Genomic DNA, 24,886 nt, shown 5'->3' with positions numbered 1-24,886 from the left:
CTAGCTCCTTTGCACCTTTTTTATTTTTACAAGAAAAAATTTTCCCTTTTTTTTTCTTTTCTATCTTGTTTGAGATAGGCCTTTTATTATACTATAGTAATAATAATTATTGACTGTTACTTTGCAGACATCACTCTTTCACGTATAATGGTAAGTAACAATCTATTATAAAGGCTACTCTTTTGTTTTATAGTAGGGGATCACCAATAATACTCTAGTTTGGATGAAATAACAATGACCTATACTGAAAATAGAGAAAGGAGCCAAAATCATTTGAAAGGATTGAAAGTTGGCACTCAGCATGAAAATTCCATATCTCAATTATTTGAAGTAGCACGAATTATTTTTAAAAAAAGAGGTATATCGACTTTGTTATTTGAACAATATCCTCACAAAGCACAATGAAATATAAAAATTAGGACTATTTAATTAGATTTTTAGCTAGTTTTAGACTAAATTCAATCTTAGCTTGTTAAAGTTCAAGTTGTATCAAATATATATAAAATTGTATTATAATTACATATTGATTTTGTATGGAGATCATTTTTTGTGTTTACGTATGTGTTATATTTGTATCAAATTTGTGTGAATATTGTACGTAAGTTACATATTTCATATCGATTTTAAACAATTCTCATACATAAATACATGAGCGAAATTCTAAACCTTGAATATGATATATATATTTCATAAATCATCCTGTATGAAAATTTTTAAAGATTAAGAAATTTCCGTATTATATATTGTAAATTGAAAACTCTTTATGATGTTTTATGAATATGTTTCTCATTATATACCAGTGTTTCTTCCTAAATATAAGGGGTTAAAAAGAACTTGCAAATTGAAATATTGACAAAACATAGCTGCAAAACTCCCAAATACATATTGAAAAATAAACGTAGGAAAATAAATGAATCATATTAAAAGTAATTAGTAGCTGGTTTCTCTCTAGAAGACAGGTTTTGGAGCCGTTAGTTTTACTTGGTCATTACAAGGGGCTCTTATTAAGTTATGGACCATTTACTATTTTAGTAAAGGTATACTTACTATAAATGGCTTCAAATATGAGTTTTATCTTTGTATTAATGTTATTTGCCTACTTTTGAAAATTAAAGAGGACCTAAGCTTATGCTTTTATGGAAATAATAATTAAAAAAAGCCCACCATTTATTCTCATTATTATGAATAAAATTTACAATTTCCTCTCTTATAAGATCTCCAAATCTTTTCTACAGTAAAAGTCCTTTATATTGATGTAATTACTTACATAAAGAAGTTATTTATGCATTCAAAGAATCTAAATTTGCAACGAAAGTACGCTCATTTGGATTTCCATTATTTCCCTCTTGTTCTTTTTCAATTTTCAGCACTTCAAATTATAATGGAAGATATACAAAATTTAGTAGTTATAGTGTTTTTAAACCACATCACCTATTAGTATTACTACTAACAGCATTTTGGCCTAAATTTCAAAAAATCTTTTAGCTTTTCGCAAAAAAAAAAGAAAAGGATTTTTGGAGACCCTTTATTGAGAATAAACTACACATAATTGAATAAAGTAGTAATGCCTATGGAAAGATAAGATAAAAGCAATGCATCTCCTCTTCTCTTTGTTCGATATCTCAATCGATGAATATTCCTTATAAACACAAATACATATTAATCTATTTTTTTACACAAGGATATAAACACCGATTGTGCATTTGTTTTAGATTATTTGGAAATATTGCCACATCAGACAGATGGTGCCGACGTGGAGTGATCCTACGTGGCAGAAGGGCGCTGTTAAGGTGGCGGCTAAAACGGCGGAGAGAAGGGATTGCCAATAAGGTTTGGTGGGACCACGTGGCAAAACAACAACTTAATACTCTCTCCAAGATATTGAACCTAGTGTGGGCCCCACTCTCCACTCCCACAACTTGCCTCCAAACATCCAACCCACAAAAATATACTACTACCAAAATTAAAATATACTAGAAATAGTCTATTCAAAATATGTATTTGTATATTTAAAATAATTTAGATTTTAGTAATTTTTTCACCTTAATATAATATCTTTGTTTCAATATATTTATCTTTCTCTTTTTTTTTTCCAAAACTTTTTAGATCTATTTTTCCTGTTAAATTATAAAATTAAATGACATTTTTTTAATTCTTATGTAAAATAAAAAAATCAGACAAATAAATTGAAATAGGACAAAAGTAATATATAATTTTTATAAAATAATTTTTGAATTCAATAAAAATTTATTATTTTTGTAAGGACCCACGGAAGGGGGTAGGGGGCATTAGGTTTGTCCGTTAGTGTGTAGTTACAACTATAAAATAAACCAAACCGTCTCAAATCTCTTCATACACATACCCGCTCTTCATCTCTTTCTCTTCTTTCTATATTCCAATTCCAATTCCAATCCCAATTTGTCTTCTCTTCTAGTAAAGGAAAGGAAACTCTTCTTCCCTTTGCTTCCTCTTACTTTCAATCAAAATCTTTACTCTGAATTCTCATTCTCATTCCCATTTTCCTTTACATAAAACAGAGTGAAAACAGAACCAAACACACACTGCCTTCAATATTCCACCTCAAATATACTATAATTTAGGTAAAGATTGAATCTTTTTCCAGTTTCCTCAAATGGGTTGGTCTTAATTTTCGATTTTGTCCAGAGTCTCTTTTTTTTTTGAGTTGAATTTGGACTAATATTATGTGTTTTTGGTTTTGTAGGAGTGACAATGACTCAGCAGAATGTGGTAGTATCTGATCCCAAATCCGGTATTAATCTGACAATACCGGTGAAGGTACCGGTATCGAACTCGTCGGCGTTGTTCACGACGGCAGCTCAGAAGCCACCGCCGGGGCCGGGGAGTTGTATCACTATTTCAAGAAAGACACTTCTTGAAATTAATGGGAATAATAGTGCTAGAATCAATTCTTGGGTTGAATCAATGAGAGCTTCCTCACCTACTCATCACAAGTCCAGTCCTGCTCTTTCAGATGACTTGAATTCTTGGATGGTAAGAAAAAATTTCATGCAGTTTATAGTAAATATTCCACAAAGAATAATGACCACCACATATATGTTGTAATGTTTCTGTGAATAATGGAAAAAAATTGGGACTTTCTTTATGTTTTTTTTGTAATTGACTATAGGAACAGTACAAAGTATTGCTTTTGTGTGGGATTACACGGGATATGTTGTTATGCAATGACGTAATTGATTGCGCCATTGTGAGCTGATAATTGATGAATTAATGAAACAGGTGCAACATCCATCAGCACTGGATATGTTTGAGCAGATAATCAGTGCTTCAAAGGGAAAGCAAATTGTGATGTTTCTAGACTATGATGGCACTCTTTCCCCCATTGTTGAGGATCCTGATCAAGCTTTCATGTCTGATTCTGTAAGTTTTCATCTTTATCAACTCTTGTTTCCTTTAAAGAAAAAACATCTTTATTAATTATTCCCTCCCACTTATTTGCATATATCAGATGAGAGCAACAGTGAGAAAACTTGCTAGATATTTCCCTACTGCAATAGTGAGTGGAAGGTGCAGAGACAAGGTATACTTGTTTTTCTTTTATGACTTTTGTCTATGGTAACCTTTCCATTTTATGAAATTGTAAAACAATTGTTGATGGTATTATTATAGGTATACAGCTTTGTACGATTGGCAGAGTTGTACTATGCTGGTAGCCACGGAATGGATATAAAAGGCCCATCAAAAGGTTCCAAATACAAGAAAGTGAGTTTAACTTGTCTTTCCATCTTCAGTTATACAACCTATATTGCTTAGACTCTTCAATAATGTGCGTGCATCTCAGATCCTCTAAAAATAGTGTGTATTTATGATTGAAATTTTAATTTTCAGGGAGCTCAAGCTGTTCTTTTCCAACCAGCAAGTGAATTTCTCCCTATGATTGATGAGGTTTACAAGGAACTTGTGGATATAACAAAGTCTACAGAAGGAGTTAGAGTTGAAAATAACAAGTTTTGTGCCTCTGTACATTTCCGCTGTGTTGATGAAAAGGTATAATAAACCACTCCAAATATTCTGTTACATAATCATTATTGTTATATGGCCCATCAGACAAAGCATGAGTTAAAAAAGCTTAAATTTATATAGTGAATTATTTTAACTTTTTTGAAAAAAAAAAAAGAAAAGGATCTGATTTAGGTGGTTGTTGATGTAACAGAAATGGGGTGAACTAGCACAACAAGTAAGATCAGTGCTTAAAGAATACCCAAAGCTTCAATTGACACAAGGAAGAAAAGTATTAGAGATTCGTCCAACTATTAAATGGGACAAGGGCAAAGCTCTCGAATTCTTGCTCGAATCACTTGGTAAGTCCTGTCTATTTCTCTTTATTTATTAGTACTAGCTATTCGGAAGGAGTCTCTCTACCTCCACGAGGTAGTAATTAAGTCGGTTTGTAAACACTTAATCCTCTCCATATTCCACTTGTGAGGATATGTAGTTGTATTATTAGAGTCAGAGACAAATAAATTATTGAAATATTAAAAGGGTTTGATGCTAACTTTGATAACGAGACCTCTCTTCAACAGGATATGCTAACTGCACTGATGTCTTTCCTGTATATATTGGTGATGATCGAACCGATGAAGATGCTTTCAAGGTATTCTATGTTCCTTGAATATTTTTTAATGTTTTTGTTTTGTTGCGTTTTATGCTTACAAGATCTTGTAATTTGGTCTTTTTACTGTTTCTTAAGTTTTCTGTAGTTACTAATCCTACATTTAATCTTTGTTTATATAGGTCCTAAGAGAAAGAGATCAAGGTTTTGGCATTCTTGTCTCCAAAACACCAAAAGACACACATGCATCTTATTCTTTGCAAGAACCATCTGAGGTGAGTTGAATTGTGCTTCTGGTAGTAAATATTTAATGGACATAGCTCATAGTTTGAATTTGTTACTTAACCTTTTTTTCTAATTGACTTTATTACAGGTTATGGTGTTTCTACGACGTTTGGTTGAGTGGAAAAAGTTGTCATTAAGAAGACAATTTAGAATTCGAAGACAAATTGAAGAGATGAAAGCATCTCTAAGGAACTAGAATTTGTCCAAAGTGAATATGGACTTAATGATGCATATAATGTATTTTCCTTTTATCAAAAAAAATATATATATATATATAACAAAGAAGTTTTAAGAAAGAAAAGGTAGAAAAGCTTCTTTTTTTTATCCTTTTCTCTTTGGCTTTAAGGCCTTGTACATCTTTGTAACTAGCTCTGTACAAGGGTACATTGTAATTTTCCAGTCTTACCTAAATGCATATATTGGAACTTCTCTCTCCATCTCTCTATAATAAATTAAATATATGACTACTCTTTATAAATAAATATTCACATTTATTTGTTATATGCTATACATTATTTTAATGGCGTATAACCGGCTTCTTCACATGCTCCTTTAAGGATGGAATTTACTGCAAAAGTTGTCTCCATCGTTCAGTAAGATTCTACTCAAATGTGTTGCATATATATTTACTTGCATTTGGGCAATTTAACTATTTATTTATTTATTTATTATTATTTTAGCCTATAACACAAAACTTGTTACCAAGCAACAAACAAAGCTCTACGTTGAGTTCATATGATACCCCTTAGTTAAACATATAGGTTATTATGAAAGTTGACAGTAAAATGCATGATAAATACAACAATTCAATCTCCTTGACTTTTGAAATACAAATGTATATATATAGGTTTATGAAAGTTGATGAATTTGACTCATTAGAATCACCGGTTGTGACTTTATCTTTGACTTTTTTATTGAAAAAAATGAAATACTGTGTTATAGGCAAACATTTACGGCCTCGACTTATGCGGGGACCATTCCTTATACATGTTATTCTTGCAAATTCATCCCTCTTAATGGGCCTGCAAATGTAATCCCACAAGTTATGTATTTGACCAGCCTATCTACTTTTATAATAATAATAATAAAAAAAATATACTTTTATGTATGTTATACGATAAATATTTAGAGGCGATTATTTTGATGAATAATTATAGTCTATAGAACGTAATTTTGTAAATTCAAATTAGTCACACGCTTGTAGATATGGAATGATTAATGATAGAGTAGTATTTTCCCAAAAACATAGTAAAAGGGGATTCCATTAAAACTTTGCATCTGTTGTGGCCCTAAATTAAGTGGTTAAGCCTCTCACCATCGATCGATATGTTAAGAATTCGAGTCGCGGAAAAATTACAGATCCTCTTGGGATAGGGGTGGGGAAAAGAAGAATAAAAGAAGCTGTGGTCCTCCTGGAGGAACAAAAGTTTGTTATCACTCACCTAAGAAAGGACCTATCTTATATATATATATTCATTTGTTTTTATATATTCAAGATTCTGTTTAATATATAATCCTATTTTACCGCTTTGTTTATGATTAATGCAAATTCCTCATGTGCATTGGCTATATAACTAGTTCTAATAATAAAGTTGTTAAAATGTCTATCATCTCATACATATTTTCACATATATAATTAATTAATTAATTAAATGTATACAATATAGTATATATTAACTAATGACACATCATTATCAATATAATGGCGTTTACCTGCTGCAAAATTATGCATTGTCTTCTTCAAAAATTAGCTTTTTGCCTGCAATTAGGTTGGCCAAAGAGGGATTTATTGCAAACATAATTATTACACAATACTTGTACCTGTTTTCTTTTTTTATACTTTTTCTCTATAAACTCTTTTGAAGCACGTATAATTTGTTTGTTTGACTTGTCTAGTAGTTAGTAGAACGACTGAACACTCTAAAAATAGGCAACTGAAAATAACAGCCTCAATAGTATATATATATAATATCTAAAATAGTTGGTTGGCCAAATTTAGGGGGACTTTACTTGTTTGACTTCACTACATAAAGACTTTTTGTTTTTCCTCCCATAGCAAAGCACATAGAAGCTAGTGTATATATAAATAAGTATAAAAAATATAAATTGTGTTTTATTAAGGAATTTAATCTCTTCACAATAACCTATGATTTAGATTAATTCATCTTAGCATATAGATTAAACTTTACTAAAATTTCATTTTTCTCAATTTCCCTATTCACATTCCACACGTTAATGTAAACCCCAACATTGCCTTTTTCCATTAACAAACTTTACAATTTAAACGAAGTTAAAAGTCTAATTATAGGGAAGAGAAAATAGTATATATTCTAATGGTCCTCATTCTAGCTAGTACAATAGGAAAGCAATAAAATTGACATTTTTTTTATTTATATATACAGATGCTGAAGTTGTGACTAGTTATGAATGTTGGACAAAATATCATAGCCCTAATATATGATTGGTCATATAAAGAAACTCAGGTGAATGGATGGACCCATAAAATGAACAATTGGAAAAATAAAATTATATCTCTATCTTTATTCTTTCTCTAATACTTTGTGACCCATGCTGAGTCAAAAGGATAGGCAGTGAACATAGATATTCAATTTTGAAATGATGGGGTTTTCTTTGCATGTCTTCCATCAAAGCATTTTTTGTTTTTAGTTAAAATCTTTTGGATATTTTGTTTTTCATTTTGTTTTTAGTACCTACATTGAAGTCTGATTAATTCGAATTTATGATGTGTACAGCGCTATTCATGCACCAGAAGTGGTCAAATTAATCTGATACATTTGATTAAAGGAGAAGCAATCGTATCTATTGTACCATATCGATCCGTGGTAGATAAAATCTTCTTATATCATGGATTAAAATAGAGATATCATATCATCAAGTTATCAACCTTTCCAGCTCTATTACATCTGTGATTGAAGTTAGACTTCACAAAATCCAAATTTGAGATACTCTATACACATCAACTAAAGAATAACTTTATATACTATATATATCGTTTTATTCATGGGAACATTGACTAGATCTTAGAGCACACACCACGTAAATGACAATTGTCGACATAAAAATTCACATTTTATTCTCATTTGTATAAAAGTATTACTTGCAAATGGATCAGTTGATTAAGATTTGACGAAATATTAGGACAGTTATAAACTTTTTTAATTGGTAGCGTACTCTTATAATTGAACAATTATATGCAACTTATTAAAACTGCTATATATTCATATAATAATTGAGATATACTGTTACCGAATGTAGTGGTGATTATTGTCTGGTGGAAATTAAAGAAGGAAGTAGGATAAATGGATAAGTCAAAGATTTAATAAACATTTTATTTAGATTTACACAAATAGGTGAATTAAAGCCTTAAGATTAGATATCTTACAAATATTACTTCTTTTAGAACGACAATATACATAATTATCTACCTAGAAATATTCTGATTGCAACATATAATGAGTTTAGTAAAATATCTAGCTTTATCAATGGTCATTAAGATTTGAAGAATCTCCTTGTTTTAGTTACTCCATTGACTAAATAATGGAATAGTAAACTTGTTGATATTAGTAGCAATGTATGAGAGTTCAAATGAGGGACGGGATTCTGGAAATCGAACTCAGATATTCAATCAATCAACTGAATTGTTACTATTCCTTTCACAATAAATTGTATATAATTAGATTCCAAAATTTGCAATTCACAAAAAAATCATTAATGAAATTGTCTCAAATTTCTAAGTGCCTCCTTTTTTGCATACCTTAGATCACCAAAACCCCTTTTGTGAAGACATCAAATTAAAAAGAGAGTTCTAACTAATGCAGCACTAATCTAAGGACCTTTTTTTCTAGTAGAATAAAGAATAAAGATGGAGTGACCCAACACTCTATAGCTAGCTAGCACACAACATGACACATATTTTATTTTATATATGATTAATTAATTGTGCTTTAGTGTGGAAAATTATGTGTAGCCATGTGGGATTAGAAAGATATTTTACATACCCAAAAAAGTTGTAACCATGTTGTTGAAACAAGAAACATGTTCTAACTAGTCTAGCATACATTGGAGGGTAATTGAAATGGATAATTATATTACTCCAAAGAGCAAAAAAAAAAGGCCAAAGCAAAAGAAGAAGGAATATTAGTGAGTGGGGGCTTAAAAATGGAAACATAGCCATTGCATGCAGACACAAGAAGAAATGTACCCATTGGATATCAAGATATGAAGATCATATATACTATGGTTTATTTTTGTTACTTCTCCTTGGGAAATAATTAAGTCATGTAGATTTAATACCTTGTTTTTTTTTCTTGATTAGGTTAGTGAAAGGGAAACCCACCACACAAAGGGGTGTAGGGAATCTAAATATGGTTGAATGAGGAGTTGGAATCCACTAAAAAGGAAGTAGTCTTTTTGGGGGGTTTTTTGATGTGAGGGGAACACATGGATTGTAGAATGGGGACACTAACATGCCTCCAAAGTTTATTGACAACCTAGGTTCTTTCGGACGTGGAAAGATGGAGTCCACTTGATACTTCCTTCACTTTCCCCCCAATCACTAGTATTGACACATTCCTAAGCCTTCAATTATTGGTGAAAGGTGGCATGCTCTACCTCCAAGCTACTACCTACTTCTCCATTCTTCATTTTAACTAATTCATCTGTTGTAGAGAAACTTGGAGTAACGATAAAGTTTGAGTATGTTGTTTTTATTACAATGCATTATATTGCGATCTTTTTTCTAATTTAATTAAGTGATTACGAATGACGTTGTGAACTTCTTTCAATAATGATGGTTGTGAGACTCGAAACATGACCTGTCGAACTCGAATGAAGGACTTTGATTGTTTATTTTGAGTCTATGTTGAAATATGTGACGATTTCATCTAAATTACCTTATTATATTCTCAATATACATTACACTTATTTGAAGTGTATTCTTTTTTTAAATCTTATGTACAAATGGAATACTTTATGTATGAAACTACTTTTTTATCCTCTCCTACTACCTGTCTTACCACTACAAATTCATTGAAAATATGACGCATCAGATCCAAAATTCTAGTCTATTAGTGATGAATTAGTTAATCATTGTCAATATAAGATGTACCATTTCCATACCATATTTTGGTAAACTATTCCCTAATGAACGCAAAATCTTCAAAAACATAGTACATATATAAGTTTATTTCGTAATGATTCCACACTAAGTATGTGAAAAGAAATAATATAATGTGTTATATGATCACAACAATTTCTTTTTATATGTTAATCAAATGGTGGAACCAATAATAGAACATTCGTGGTATTACTGTAGAAAATTCTACAAACCTCCAATCCTACCACCTTTTTCTACAATGAACATATAGCTTTTTGAGTTTAACTACTGTCCACCGACGGTGGACAAAAAAATTACACGGGCATTTTATTTTTGGAAATATTTAATTTTTTTAATTAATATATTTTAATATTATTAATATTAAAATAAAAATAATAACATAGTGTTATATGGTAACTTGAATTATAAATTAATTGTACAAATTTAAGTAGGATTCTTATTTGTCTTACCAAAAATAAAAAATACATAATTTCTTGTGTTTTCTTAGTTGGATTATCGTTCTTCTTTTTCTACATAAACCATTGAAGCAACCAACTATCCACCATTGAAGCAATTTGAAACAATTATCATGGTAGCGTTTTCCTCGTATATCTTTTTTTACATAACTTATTAAGTCTTTTTCGCAACATGAATAAACGTTTCAAAGAAATATTCTTGTTTTAATGTATGAAGAAATTTATGTTTTGTAGTGATGAAGATATTTAAAGAATACGTTTAAGAACTTTTTAGCAAATTGAAGAAGTTCAATACATTAGCCATGAAAAATATTTAAAATTTTAAAGCTAACTTACCCTATCAGTCTAATATCTAATAATTGTGTATTGCAGGAAACTTTTGAAATCTCTAATTTAGAAGAGCAAAATGCAGAAGGAATTGAAGATTCCTTGGAGGATATAGAAAGCAACATGAATGCAGTTGTATCTTTTGTTCCTCAACTAGGTGAGCAAGAATTAAGAGAGCCTTACATCGGTATGAAATTTCAATCACTTGATACTGGATTTAAATTTTATCTTGATTATGCTCATCGTAATGGTTTTAGTGTGCGCAAAAATCGAATTAGTAGATCAAGAAAAGATAAATCCATTATTGGTCAAGAGTTTGTTTATTCAAAAGAAGGATTTCGTTTAAAAAAATGTAACCAAGCATGCAATTGTGATTAAATCATGGGCCGTATTTAATAGTGTTTGATTTTGTTTGCTTACTCTTATAAGTTTGAATATGTTGATTTTGTTGCACTTTATGTTTCTGGAATAGTTTCATATTAATATTTTGCTAGCATTGCTTCAATGGCAACAAGTACCGGTTCTTATAAAAAAAAAATATGTTGGCAATGATTTTCTTTGAAGGATTGAAGTGCTTTCCAATAAGAAAACACAAGAAATTATGTATTTTTTATTTTTGGTGAGACAAATAAGAATCCTAATTAAATTTGTACAATTAATTTATAATTCAAGTTACCATATAACACTCTGTTATTATTTTTATTCTAATATTAATAATATTAAAATATATTAATTAGAAAAATTAAATATTTCCAAAAATAATATGCCCGTGTAATTTTTTGTCCACCGTCGGTGGATAGTAGTTAAACTCTAGTTTTTTTTTTTTTTATGATTCTTCAAATTTGAACCATAGATTGTGCAAGACTTGCTAGATTAACGATATTCACTAGGCAAGAATCGTTCTGGTCCCTGATCAAGACGTGAGTCTTGGGACATATTCTACGAGTTTAACTTGTTGAAAAGTATATAATTAAATAAACGGAATTTTCATGTGCTTAGCTAATGAAAAAATATCAAACTAGGTCATCACGAATGGGGCATGTTGGAGACACAATTAAATGATAAGTAAAAATGTGCTTTCTTTAACATCGCAACTTAATATTTTAGTTGAGATATTCAACGCAACTTGATATTTTAGTTGAGATATTCACATGCTTTAATACCACTAAATTTTGTGTTGAAGAGTCCCACGTAGGATGAAAAGGATATGGATAGTCTCCTTATATGATCTTAGACAATCCTCCCCTCCATCATAAGCTAGTTCTTTTAGTTGAGTAAACCTGAAATCCATTTCTTTATATCGTATCTGATTATATATATGTATATATGGTTCATCTCAACTATTGTTTATCGATGTTGGATCTCTATATTAAATCGCCTCTGGTTTCGAATGTCCAACCTTAGGCATGAGGTGGGGCATGTGTTGAATAGTGCCACATCCAGACGATCAAAAGGATGTAGGTGGTCTCTTTATATGATCTTAGACAATTCTTTTGTTACGAATCCAAAATCTATTTATTTATATGCTCAATCCATTAATTTGATTATTGTTATATCAACTAAACATGAAACAAGTCTTGTTCCCAACCAGTAGAGCAAACTTGGTCAATTATGGCAAATATATATATAAATGGAAATGAGATTCTAGTGTTTGTGGAAGGGGTTAAAGATAAGATGAGTGAGTGAGTAGATTAAGGTAAATGTCAGAGATGTGATGTTAGAATGGTCCTAAAAACATATCTACGTGTCTAAAATATGTAAACAAGAATATATAATGTCTTGGGAGCCGGTCCCCGCCTTGAGGGTCGAGCCATCCCCCCCCAAGGAAGAAGGAGCATTTGTCCACTCAATTGCTTGCCTTAAATGCATACAATTGAATCATACAAATTTGCTGTTTGTCTGCTCATTTGCAGAACAATTTGCCGTTAAATATTATGTACACTAGTAGTATAGTGGGGTTCTTTTTGTTTTATTTTTTTGTTGTTTTGCACATGTAAAGAGACTGAGTATGCATGTGACCCAGATGCCATACTTCTGGGGAGCAAATGAAGATGAGTAATGTGTAAATGGATCATTCATCTATCTGACAACATACTCTATCAAACAAACACACAATAATATTTACTATATATTTTGTTTACAAATAGTTTCTGATTATGGGTCTTTTTGACTACTTATAAAAAGGATATTCCTTTTACTTCATCTTTGGTAATAATGCACAATACTATCGCAAGGTTCACATTTCATAAGCTAGTGTGGTTGGAAATTATTACGACGCTTGCTTGATAAAATTAGTCAAGAGAATAAATTAATATTTTTGCTATTAGTTATAATTTTTGGCATCACTGCAATCAAATAAAAGTTAGTTGTAATTAATATACATATTAATAAAAAGTGTTAAAAGTGTTTATTATCTTTAGAAATTAATTAATGCTAAATATCATTTTCAATATAATTATGATGATAAACATTTGATCCTAAATATTTCATTTCCTATGCCAAATGGTAGGTGAGATTTGGTCGTTGCACACTTAGAGCTGTAATTAGTATTTATAATTTTCTGTTACAATAATGCGTCCTTTAACTAGAGACGAAATATATAAGATTATAAACGTGTTGTATATAGTCTGACATTCACACTTTATACAATTATCCAACTAGTTTTTCTTGTACACACATGAATTTTAGTAATTGAAAATGTAGATTCCTTTCAGGACATTTAATTCGATTAGATTAATTTTGTTTATCACTTAATTAATATGTATAAATAAATTATTCAAAATTAACTTTATCTCAGTAGAGATGCCAAGCAGGACATATGCACATAATTTTTATAACGGACATATGCACGAGGTGATTTGCAATTTGCCCTAATTTATGTTCTAACAACCCATTATTGTAATTTGTGACTATAAAGCCAATTCAGATTAGTTTTAGCTTTAGTAAACGAATCACAACTAGAAGCGCATGCAGTCAATGTGGTTATTAAAAAATTATTTTCAAAACATTAAAAATGTAAGACAGAGAATAATGTTGGCTGATAACTAACATCAATATTAAAGAAAGCCTTAGCCTCCCTGGAAGGTTAGTCAAAGAGGAGTCTGTTTGTTTTATCGTAAAGTCCATAAGAAGTTTAACGAAAAGATTTTCCTTCCTATCGAAACATATCCTAAATGAAAATCATCATTTTATCGCATTTTAGTTAATCATACTTCACTATCATATATACTATTATTACTTATACTTTCTAAATATTTACATATTTTACCACTAATTAAGAGTTCTCTATTATATATTGAGGATGATACACTTAGATACATGAATTTTTGCTACCAAATACACTAAAATAGAGAGAGAGGCAAGCGAGATAGGGAGGGAGGCAAACAAGATTCCATACGAATCACACTAGATACATATTCTGTATGTATCTAGTATGATTTGCTAGGAGAGTGGCAAGCGAGATTTGTTATGTATCTCAAATACATGTTAATCCACTTGTATATAATATATCTAAAGCAAATTGCATCTAATTTTGACCTCATGTATCCCGAGATATATGTATCCGGATGTATCTGAATGTATGTGGATGCACCAAAATCTGATAAGATACGTAATATTACAAACTAGACTAGAGTGTATCTAAACAATTTGTTAGTTTCTAAATTGATGTAATTTGTTTAAGTTTCCCTTATATTTTCCTAATTCATACAATTAGGATTGCATTAAAAGAAGCATCTAGGAACGCTAAACATGTGCAATCGTGCTTAAAGGCAAATGTTACGCCCTCCTTTTCCATTGTTGCATTATTAATGAACTTGCTAATTATAATTAAACAACATCCACTCGACCCTAGACTAAATTAAAAATATGTAAGGCTCCCTTAAAGTATTTATATTTTTTTGCTTGATACGACGTTAACATACCGTAACTGAGGATTACTTTTTGCACTTTTTAACCAACTAGCTTTTATATTAATGATTGATCAACTAATGTAATCATTCTCAAACTCGTTTTCTTATTAGTCTAATCGTCTTTAATTTATAGACGTGACAAGTTTTGGTTAGTGCACTAAGCAACTTGATTAGTATTTAATTTGGAAAAGGTTCCATATGTTTGGTATAATAGCAATATTATATATATGTAACACACGTATGATCAATTTAACCTAGACTTGACTTTATAGTGATGTTTTGATTTTTTTGGCAACTTCATCTATATTGACCCGTTTGTATCTTTATCTTGTTACTAATTTTTAAAGAGCGGTGGAACATGAGAGGGACCGAACCTTACCTCCACAAGATTTATTCTAGTCAATCTCTCCCATCGAGCACATGTAAAGCACAGTCAGATTGTTCACGCAGTAAGAAATTAAACGTCAGACGAATCATGAGTTTTCACGTGAAGAGATAAATATTTTTCATCTTTTAAAGAAAAAATGTAAGTTGCAAATAGTAAAGCATTGTGTAACTATTACGAACCGCGTGGTACAACAATTATTTTCCTTGTCTTATAAGATATATTAGTGCATCAAGAATTGAGAACAAGATTCCCAAAAAAATCTTCTCTTCGAATTAGTTTTAGTTTTTAAATCAAAATTTGTTTATGTGCGCTAATATTTGAATAGAAACATGTAACTTAGTCCTTTAATTGTATATTTAGTGGTAGTTTTTGAGTTTGATATTTAACTTTTTTTTTTTGGTTCTTTGCATGATATCCTTCATTTGAGTCCAATGGAATCTCCCTTCTGCGTTTTCGTTGGGCTAAGCCCAACTATCTTTTAGTCAGCCGCAACCAAGTCCAAAAAGGACGGATATATAAGAAAAGATACTGATATACCAAGGCCAAGAAGGACTAATATAAGAAAAGGAAGTTGATATACAAGTTTAAGGAAGCTGATATACAGATCCAACAAGCAAACAAATGGGCCAAAAGACCATAAAATTCCTTTAAGATAAGTCATCTTCCTAAATATGGTCGTTTGTGCCTTAACACAAATTACATTCGACTTTCTTCTAGTCGTGTGGTTTATTGTATAAAATCAAAAAAAGGATTTATCTCTCACATTATTTAGTTTTACTTTTTTCTAAAAATCAAGCAAGACAATTTTGTACCAAGTTATGTTTAAAGTTAGTTTCTTCTAAATTACTTCTTTTTAAAATAAATTATTCTATAAGTTATCAGATAATTGTGTTAGTTAAATCGATGGTAATCACATGTATGTGGACGTATTTAAGTGCATAAGATCTTCATAAAATATCATTTGAACCCATATCTAGATCATTGAAATTTTAAAAGATTATTCAATGGGAAAATTACCTATTCAAGAAAATATATATTACTTTATTATTGGTTATAGCTATAGTTTCTGAAAATTATAGCTCGCCTCTAACATTAAGTTACAATTACGAAGGGCGACTTTTCAGTTTTGTATCAAAGTGTACGCTCAATCCTTCCCTCTGTTCATATTTTCTTACCTTATTTTCTCCCTTTGATCCATCCCCCAAACAAACTATTTCAAACTTTAAAATTTTCTTTCTCAAATCGTGCTACGAGATTGTTAGGATTATGATTATGCAATTTTACTTTCTTTCTTCTTTTCTTAAATTTTGTATATTATAATTTGTATGAACTTTTAAAGTTCGGATCTACATGTGTACTCATTTTTTGTATATATGCTTTTTCTAATTGTATATCTCTGGTGTTTATGTTTGTATATATTATAACGAATTGTCTAGTATTATTATGATTATACATATAATTTATATTACATCGGAAAGGAAATCCCATTTTAGGTATTCGAATTGTATCTTATATATTTTTTGTTCTTGTTTTGGGATTTTATTTGAAATTGTATAATGTGTATTCCAATTTTATGATTTTCTGTGTCTTTGTATAAATTATATTGACTTGTTTTGGTTATACGATTTCAGAATTTATATTACTTAGGAAAATAAGGTTGATTCCGTGTATGGGCCCTTTTATGTATCCAAATTATATATTTGCAAATACTTTTGTCATTGTTTTGGAATTTTTGTTAGTGTATCAAACTTGTATAAATTCATAATTGTATTCTGTAATTCAAATTGTATGATTTTTACATTTATTGTCATTGTATTTCAGATTGTATCTTATATAATTTATTAGAAAGTACAATTTAGTATCAAACAAGTTTCAATGGTGGTAGACCAAGTATACATTAATAAAGCTACATTATTTCAAAGTAGTTTGTAGAACAAAGTGTGATTACTGGGTTGGTGCTATGAAGGAGTTGTGTTGTATTTGATATGAAGTATAACGATTTAATATTCTGCGAATAACGATATTATATATCTTTTCTCGATCGAGATTATTGTCATTACCTTAAAAAAATTGAATTCGATTTTGTATACAACTTTAAAAAGAAGCGAATTATACAAAAGATCATTCCTATAACTACTATCAGTAATTATTAAAACTATCCAGGTCAAATAAGCCCTTGCCCCTTGAGGCTTGATCGGGATCGGACTTGGGATAGCTCATAGGCCGTTACTATTTATTTAAGAGTAACTTACAAAAATTTCACCAGCGTATGGTCTAATTCCTTAAATACACGCTATGTTGTACTAGTACGAATATTACTAGATTTTAGATAGTACGATTCTTACAAGATTTTGGTGTGTCAAATTATATGTATCTCAGGATACATATAGTAATTCAAAATTAGGTGTAATTTGTTCTAGATACACTCTATCTAAGTTCATTCGCATGTATCTAGGATACATTGACAAATCACGCGTTCTCGCCTCCCTCCCATCTCGCCACTTCCTTATCTTGCTCACATATCAGGAATGCATCGCACCGGATACATGTATGTCACGTATCTAGTATCCTAGATACAGGTTGATCACACTAGATTTTTTGCTAGTGTCATTGAAACAATACCACTGATTGTCATATTTGTTTAAAATAATCTCATTTTCTTGATGTCATAGAATTTTCAGTTTGAAAGGAAAAAAAGAAAGACAAAACAGGCTAGCCCACTCCAGATGCGGTCCTTCAAAGGTTAGGTTGTGTTGAGCATTTTGAGGCCCTTGTAAATGAAGGATCAATCCGCTCTAGCCCATCAAATATTTGGCTCGCGAGACTTGAACCGGGTTGAGCTAGGCTAACCCTCTTTTACAACTCTACTCACGACACAAAAAATGTCATTTGTTTAGAATGTTTTATTTAATAATTATACATTTTACCTTATTACTACACAATAAATCTTCCTCGAACTGTTGAATTGAATACAAAAACAAAATAGATCCAAATAGACGTGACTCATATAATTTTATTTATGATAATTTTGTTTCTGTTAGATCCATATATCATTTTATTAGTAATAATAAATCGGGGAGCGAAGAAAGTTGAATATCTGAGATGCTATCATCAATTTCTCATTCTTCAGAATGTCACCTACAAAAGGGCGAGCATAAATTTCTTTTGAAATAATTCTTTCATTTTACAAAAATAAAAAATATAAAAAAAAATAATATGAAATGAGTTTTATCTTACCATCGCAATTGAAGAGTAACTAATAGGATGATTGATTTGATTAACTCTTCTTTTCAAGAGTTGGTCATTGTACTGAAAAATGAAATTAACTAACATGAATTACAAAAATAAATTGTCATAAAAGCTTCATAGATTGATGTTGTGGCACTAGTATTATTTGAGTTATTTTGGCTTATTGGGAATAATGATATGGATGGACATGGTATGATACGATATGGTATTTCAAAATTTTAATATCGTAATTTTGGTATTTAATTTTTAAAACATTATATTCTTATCATATCAATTTAATTTAGTATGGTTTGATATTTCGAAGTTCAATTTCGATATTCTACGATATCATAAAACGGTAACCACAATTCATAAAATGTCTAGTAATATATATAATTGTATAGTAGATTATTTAGACCTCGAAAATTAAAAAATGTCTCAGTTGTGTCATATCAACACATTACACATGTACAACTATACATTCAAAAATAAAGTACAAACAGCTACACTTGTTAATCAATTAAATTTCAATTAAAATAGACTAGTCAAAGTTTTAATCTCTAAACATTTACTTTATACCAATACTAGGTTGTATATTTGTTAGTATTTTAATTATATATATGGTATTCAGTATATTCTAAGTACGAAAAAAGTTAAAATGTATACCATATACCATAATATCAAAAACTATGGTATCAAAAAATTTGGTATGGTATAATAAGTGCGATAATTTTCTTTTTAAAGTAGAGTTTCATATTGATAATATGTTATAAAACGATATATCAAAAAGATTGAATATGGTTGACAGAGGTAAAGAGAATGGCGAAAGAAAATTATTTCTCTTGAGAGATGAAATGCAATGAATTAATGAGAATTGAATAGGAGAAAATTAAATTGATCTTACATATAAAATTTATTTATTACATAATATAAAATATATAGGTCCAACCTAATATTTACTTTCAATAGTTATTAGTAGAGATGGAAAATGGATGGGTTGGACTAAATTCGAGTCAATCAAGATGACCTGTGCTAATAAATGAGTTATTCATCCACTCAAAAGTTATTTGGAATGAAATGTATTGGGATTATTTGTGTTATAATGCGGTGTCACAATCTGAGCCTACACTCTCGACGTAGCCAACACTCAAGAATTGTTATTGATCTTGATCCTCATGCATCCCTTTTCCTAGCTGATTACTTAGCGGGAGACTTACCTAAGCGATAATAGGCTTAAAAATCAAATTTAAAACATTTGAACTCAAAGTAAATACTCAATCAAACTGTCTTTAAAATACTCAACGACATAAGTATAATACTTCGCAAAACATCTCAAGGAAAAGTAAATATTGAGAGATTCTTCAACCCTATCTATCTATGAAGCCTCTATTATTCAAGATGGATGTTGGTACCATACCCACGACATCTCAATACAACTGACAAGAAAATAAATGTGAAGTCTCCCGAAATGCAAGGAGGCGTACCCAAGGTATCTGAAGTGTAATGTGATCTTCACGAAACGCATATGGATGATCCTAAACACATATATATGCATCATAAAAAGATGCAGTTCGAATGACATCAATACATTGTATGTATGAGTATATAGCCAAAGAAATAACTAAATGAAACGACTGCAAGAGATAAAATATACTCAAGCTGAATGTAAAAAAATAAAGGAATTAAATTATTTAAAACTTTACAAAACACTTACTTATCTTTGAACTCAGTATAACAATTGTTATATGAAAATACACTTTAACTATATTGGATGATTTTCAAACTAACAACCATCACTATGAGCTATGTAATGATACATCTTTTCCACACTTTTAGAATGGTCCTATATCGTACCGGGATATAGAACTCTCAATTAAGTGGATCAACTAAGCTCTGCCGAAGGCACTAAAGATTCATCTAAAAAATATTGTAGCCATGTGGGCAAGACATGGTTTATAGGTGTTGTGAGTTGTCTGAACTCTCTCTTATATCGGTGCTTAATACTAATCCCAATAATATATACTCTTTGTCAAATGTATAAAATAATACGCTTTTTCTGGTCTGAGATAATTATTCAAACTATCCTCTTTAAAGAGGTAACTGCACTAAAATATTTCTGAAACTTATTTTTCATTTAGAAAATAAGGTTTCTCTTTGTTCAATATAAAAGTACATTTTTGGTTGAGGTAATTACTCAAAAAGGGCTTCAGTAAGAGGTAATTGCTCAGTACTCAATCTTTATGAGAACTTCTTTAATTTTTCTAAAAAAGATATTCTCTTTCTTTATCTAAAAATGATACATTTGGAAAATACTTAGTTCCTTTTTACTCTTATTTAAATCTTGGTTAAGCTCTTTCTCAAACTTCACTTTACTTTTTCAAAACTCAGTTTAATCAATTGTGTTTTCTTTAAAAGATTTTTATAAGAACTCAATGAATACTCAAAGAAATAGGGCTGATGCTGGAAAAATAAACATGAAAAATCAATTCAAGAATCTTAATGCAAGATATAGCAATTCAATAATTAGGAAATAATTTAATAATAAGTAACTGAAGAACTCATAACTCAATATCAACTCATCTCAAGAAAACTCAAATCTAAGGATATAACCTCATATTATTCGTTTACTGATTTGAAAGTAGATGTCGAGCGTGAGGACAAACTATTCCAACACTATGATAGCCTTACATACGTGAAAGAATAAAGTTATTGGAGAAATCGACGAAGCTCGAAGAATGCTCAAACCCCTAGTTTTTTCCCCTTAGAACCTTTTTTCTAGTGACTTGAAGTGATACTGAACATAAAATAAATTGATTAACACTTTATAAGCCCTTAACTAGGTAAAATGTAATTTTTTAGACTTAGAATATGGATTAAAATAGTGTAGTTTAAATACCAAACGCATAGGTGAAAGATCACAATGACTGCAACTTTAAAAACAGATAGATTGCCCTTGAAGCGAGGTTTCACGGACCATTTAAGGCTCTTTGGTCCATAAAACTCTTCATGGGCCATATAGTCATCTGTGAACAATTAGTCTGTCCGACAGAGCTTCACTAAAAATTGCATAACATTTGACTTTGAACTCAGATGAGACAAATTTGGTGGCTTGTGGAAAGGTGACTCAGATAACTTTGATTTAATAGGTCGTGTTCACCTAATTCATTATGTGTTGAGGCATATGATTGTATGAAGTATACCCAAAACTTAAAGGTTGATAGGTGACTTCTACGAACTCCTAACATACCATACAAGCCACCACGGGCTGTCTAGGATCCCCTCCAGGTGACCCCACCTTGGAAGCCCTGGATGGTTGATCACCTTGCCCTAAACGTGTCATGGACCCCTATACGGTCCAGATAGGGAGTCGTGAAGGGTACATGATCCATTTTTGGTGTGTGGACTTGCCCGTCAACCCTCTTTAGCAATTCTCAAAGTTTGAGGTGTTACACGAATGGTTCAAATTTTAAAAGCGAGTTATGATATGTTATTGAATAATTCATGTCTTTCCTTGTAAATTTTTTGGGTGTTACAGTAGGTCACAACTCAATTTACTCAATTCATACTTTGTCTTAGTTGTCTAATCAACCCAAGTTTTAACAAGTTAAAATTTCATGAGCTAATTTTGTATTCTCATTTGACTATTGGTCAAATGTAATACTACTTTTGTCCTTATTTACTAGTCAAATTTTGACTTTTCATGAGCTAATTGTGTTTTCATTTGGTTAAGTCTAATATTCCCTCAATCCTTATTTACTAGTCAACTTTTGACTTGACACAGTAATTAATAAAATAATAATTGATATAGTAAATTTATCATTTTACCCTTACTAACTAATAAGGTCTCAAACATATTTACTCAATACATTTTCAAAGACATTAATTCATTGTTAATAATTGAAAGTGTAATAGAAAAAAAAATTCTTCCTCGATTTGTCAAAAAAAAAAAGAAAGAAGAGAAATCAAATTAAAAAATGTTTCACAAGTAAATATATATGGAGGAAGGACTAAGTATTACAATATGAGAACTTGTCATTATTTTCAATTACATAAATGAGAAAATTTTCCTTAAATTGCAATTGAAAAAAAATAATTATATTTAAGAAGTTCCTCTTAACTGGAAATAATGATTAGCTTAAAAGAAAAACTAATGAAATGCATAACTATTATTTATCTCTACGCACATTTGAAATGCAATAAATTATACTGTTAGATTGAATTCAAACAACAAAAAAACTAATATTGCTAGTTATCCTCTGAATTCATTGGACACTTTTCAAAAGAAAAATCAATGGAAGTCTACAAACTATTTTTATGAATCTAATTTTAAACAGAATATCTCTTAATCCATTAAATAAAATTAATTTGATCTAGTTTAAACTTTTTAGGGGATGAAGTAAATGTTATTATGTATTGTTTCAAATGCTGAAAGAAACTCTCATCTATTGATGCATGAGTTATTTATACAATACAAATTCGTATTATTAATTCATAAGAATACTGTTAAAGAATGACAAAAGTCGCACATCGGTGGTTAATGAGATAGGTGACTCCTTATGAGGCTTGGACAATCCTCCTTTTTTGAGCTAGCTTTTGGGGGTGTGAGTTAGGCCTAAGAACTAATTAACATGGTATCAGAGCAGGGTCCATCTCACCCGATGTTGAGACCCCCAAAATCAAAATTACCTACCACTAGATGTTAAGCATTGGGCGTGAGATGGGGTATTAAAGTATGATAAAAGTCCCACATCGGTGGTTATGAGATGGGTGAACTCCTTATAAAGTTTGGGCAATTCTCCTCCCTTTGAGTTAGCTTTTGGGGTGTGAGTTAGGCCTAAGACCTAATTCAACAATAACACTCAGTACTAGTCAGTTAAGTTCTGTTTGCTTCTGTTTAAAATTCAATCTAACAATATAATGTATTGTTTTGATATTCGTGTATCTACTTCAAAAGAAACTTATCTAAAATTATCTATTGAAAGGTTTTTTTTTTACCTTCCCTTTGGAGCTCTCACTCCTTTTGCTCTCTTGATGACTCGTACTCGTAACCTTCGAATTGAATGTGAGGGTGCTTACCATTAGAGCAAACTCACTTTTAGTCTATTGAAAAGGGTTGGAATATAGAGATGATTAATAATTATGCATTTTATTTTTCCTTTTTTCTCTTCTTATTTTCTATTGCTTATATTTATTTTCAATTAAGAGGTACATAGATAGCAAAATGTTTAAATTGCAAACACGAGAGAATTTTTACTCCATCTGCTAAACAATTAAAAATGGGTCAACCAATTTTCTATAATGGATGTAGGGTATTGTATTTAAAATTGAATTCTTAATAAATGAGACGTAAATTTTAGTTGACTTTTGAATTCTTTTTCTTAGTTTTAACTTTGATGAAAATATGGGCATAATTTAATACCAAATTGACAAGAAAAATTCAAATGTGAGATATTTCTACAAATTGAATGACCTTTGACAAATTAACTCCACACTATATCTTGACCATATGTTATGTAATCTAATTCCAAGAAACTATAAATAGCCTTTTATCATTAAACTACAAAAGAGAAAAATAATATTTTTTTTTCTCAACATGAATTCTTACATCACAATTTTAATCATTTCATTTTTGTTTATCTTGTCCTTGAGTGGAATTGTTGCTACTCCTTCTACCGAGGGTCCTTTAACTCGTTATCAAATTTGGATTGTAAGTGACCTCCCTAATGGAACAAATCCTTTGTTTGTCCATTGTTGGTCCAAAGACAATGATTTAGGAACTCATTTTCTTAATCCTGGGCCTGAGGGTTATCATTGGCATTTTCGTGAGAATTTTTGGCAGACAACTCGGTTCAAGTGTGAATTTGTTTGGGTTACTAAGACCAAAACCTTTTATGTTTTTGAAAGTGATTCAGACAAGTGTAAAGGTCGTGGTAATATATGTTATTGGTTGGTTAGGGAAGATGGCTTTTATTTTGCAAATTATATCAACCCTTTTCCATATGACTTAAAACTCATGTTTTCTTGGTGATTCATACGATCAATTGTATGAGTATGATAAAATATCAATATATTTATGAAGTGTAGTTTCCTCATGATATATATCAAATTACATGATGATTATTCATGAATAATAATGATTATTTCAACTCAAAAGACTAAAAGATAACTATTGTGTTTGACTTTATTATGAGATCGCTTATAGTTTGGTTGTAGTAGGGTCAATGATGTTTCTTTGGGTGAATACAACATATTTTACTCCTTTTTTTTAGTGGGAGATATGTCTTGTTTTAATGTTTGGTATTCTCTTAGAAGCTCTTCAACATGTTTACACTAGTTCCTAGAAAGAGGTTCATGCATTTTACTAAAGTACTTTTATTTATATCAAGGTTGAGAGCAATTTTGTATTTTCTAAATTAGTTCGTAAGTTGATATGTTATTACTTTCGCATTATCAATTTCAAATCTGGTGGTAAAGTTTCTCCCATCTATGAGTTCGAGTAGGTGTTTGCACGACTCGATAGTTTAACTCGTGACAAACATAATAATATGTAAAGTTAAGAATTCA

General features: G+C 30.3%; 1 protein-coding gene across 1 annotated transcript; it reads left to right on the top strand.

Moving 5' to 3' along the window:
- Positions 1 to 2,351: 2,351 nt before the first annotated feature.
- LOC101263696 (probable trehalose-phosphate phosphatase J) lies at positions 2,352 to 5,311 on the top strand. Its single transcript, XM_004237358.5, has 10 exons — positions 2,352 to 2,600; positions 2,723 to 3,012; positions 3,259 to 3,399; positions 3,488 to 3,559; positions 3,649 to 3,741; positions 3,868 to 4,026; positions 4,193 to 4,340; positions 4,563 to 4,633; positions 4,774 to 4,866; positions 4,965 to 5,311. Exons 2-10 carry the CDS (start codon positions 2,731 to 2,733, stop codon positions 5,070 to 5,072), a joined length of 1,167 nt encoding a protein of 388 aa, XP_004237406.1. The 5' UTR covers positions 2,352 to 2,600; positions 2,723 to 2,730; the 3' UTR covers positions 5,073 to 5,311.
- Positions 5,312 to 24,886: the final 19,575 nt, after the last annotated feature.

This window comes from Solanum lycopersicum, chromosome 4 (genome assembly GCF_036512215.1).
Source record: "Solanum lycopersicum chromosome 4, SLM_r2.1".
In the NCBI taxonomy this organism is placed as follows: Eukaryota; Viridiplantae; Streptophyta; class Magnoliopsida; order Solanales; family Solanaceae; genus Solanum; species Solanum lycopersicum.
The sequence above is the reverse complement of the archived record's forward strand: the minus strand, read 5'-3'. Positions and strand labels throughout refer to the sequence as shown.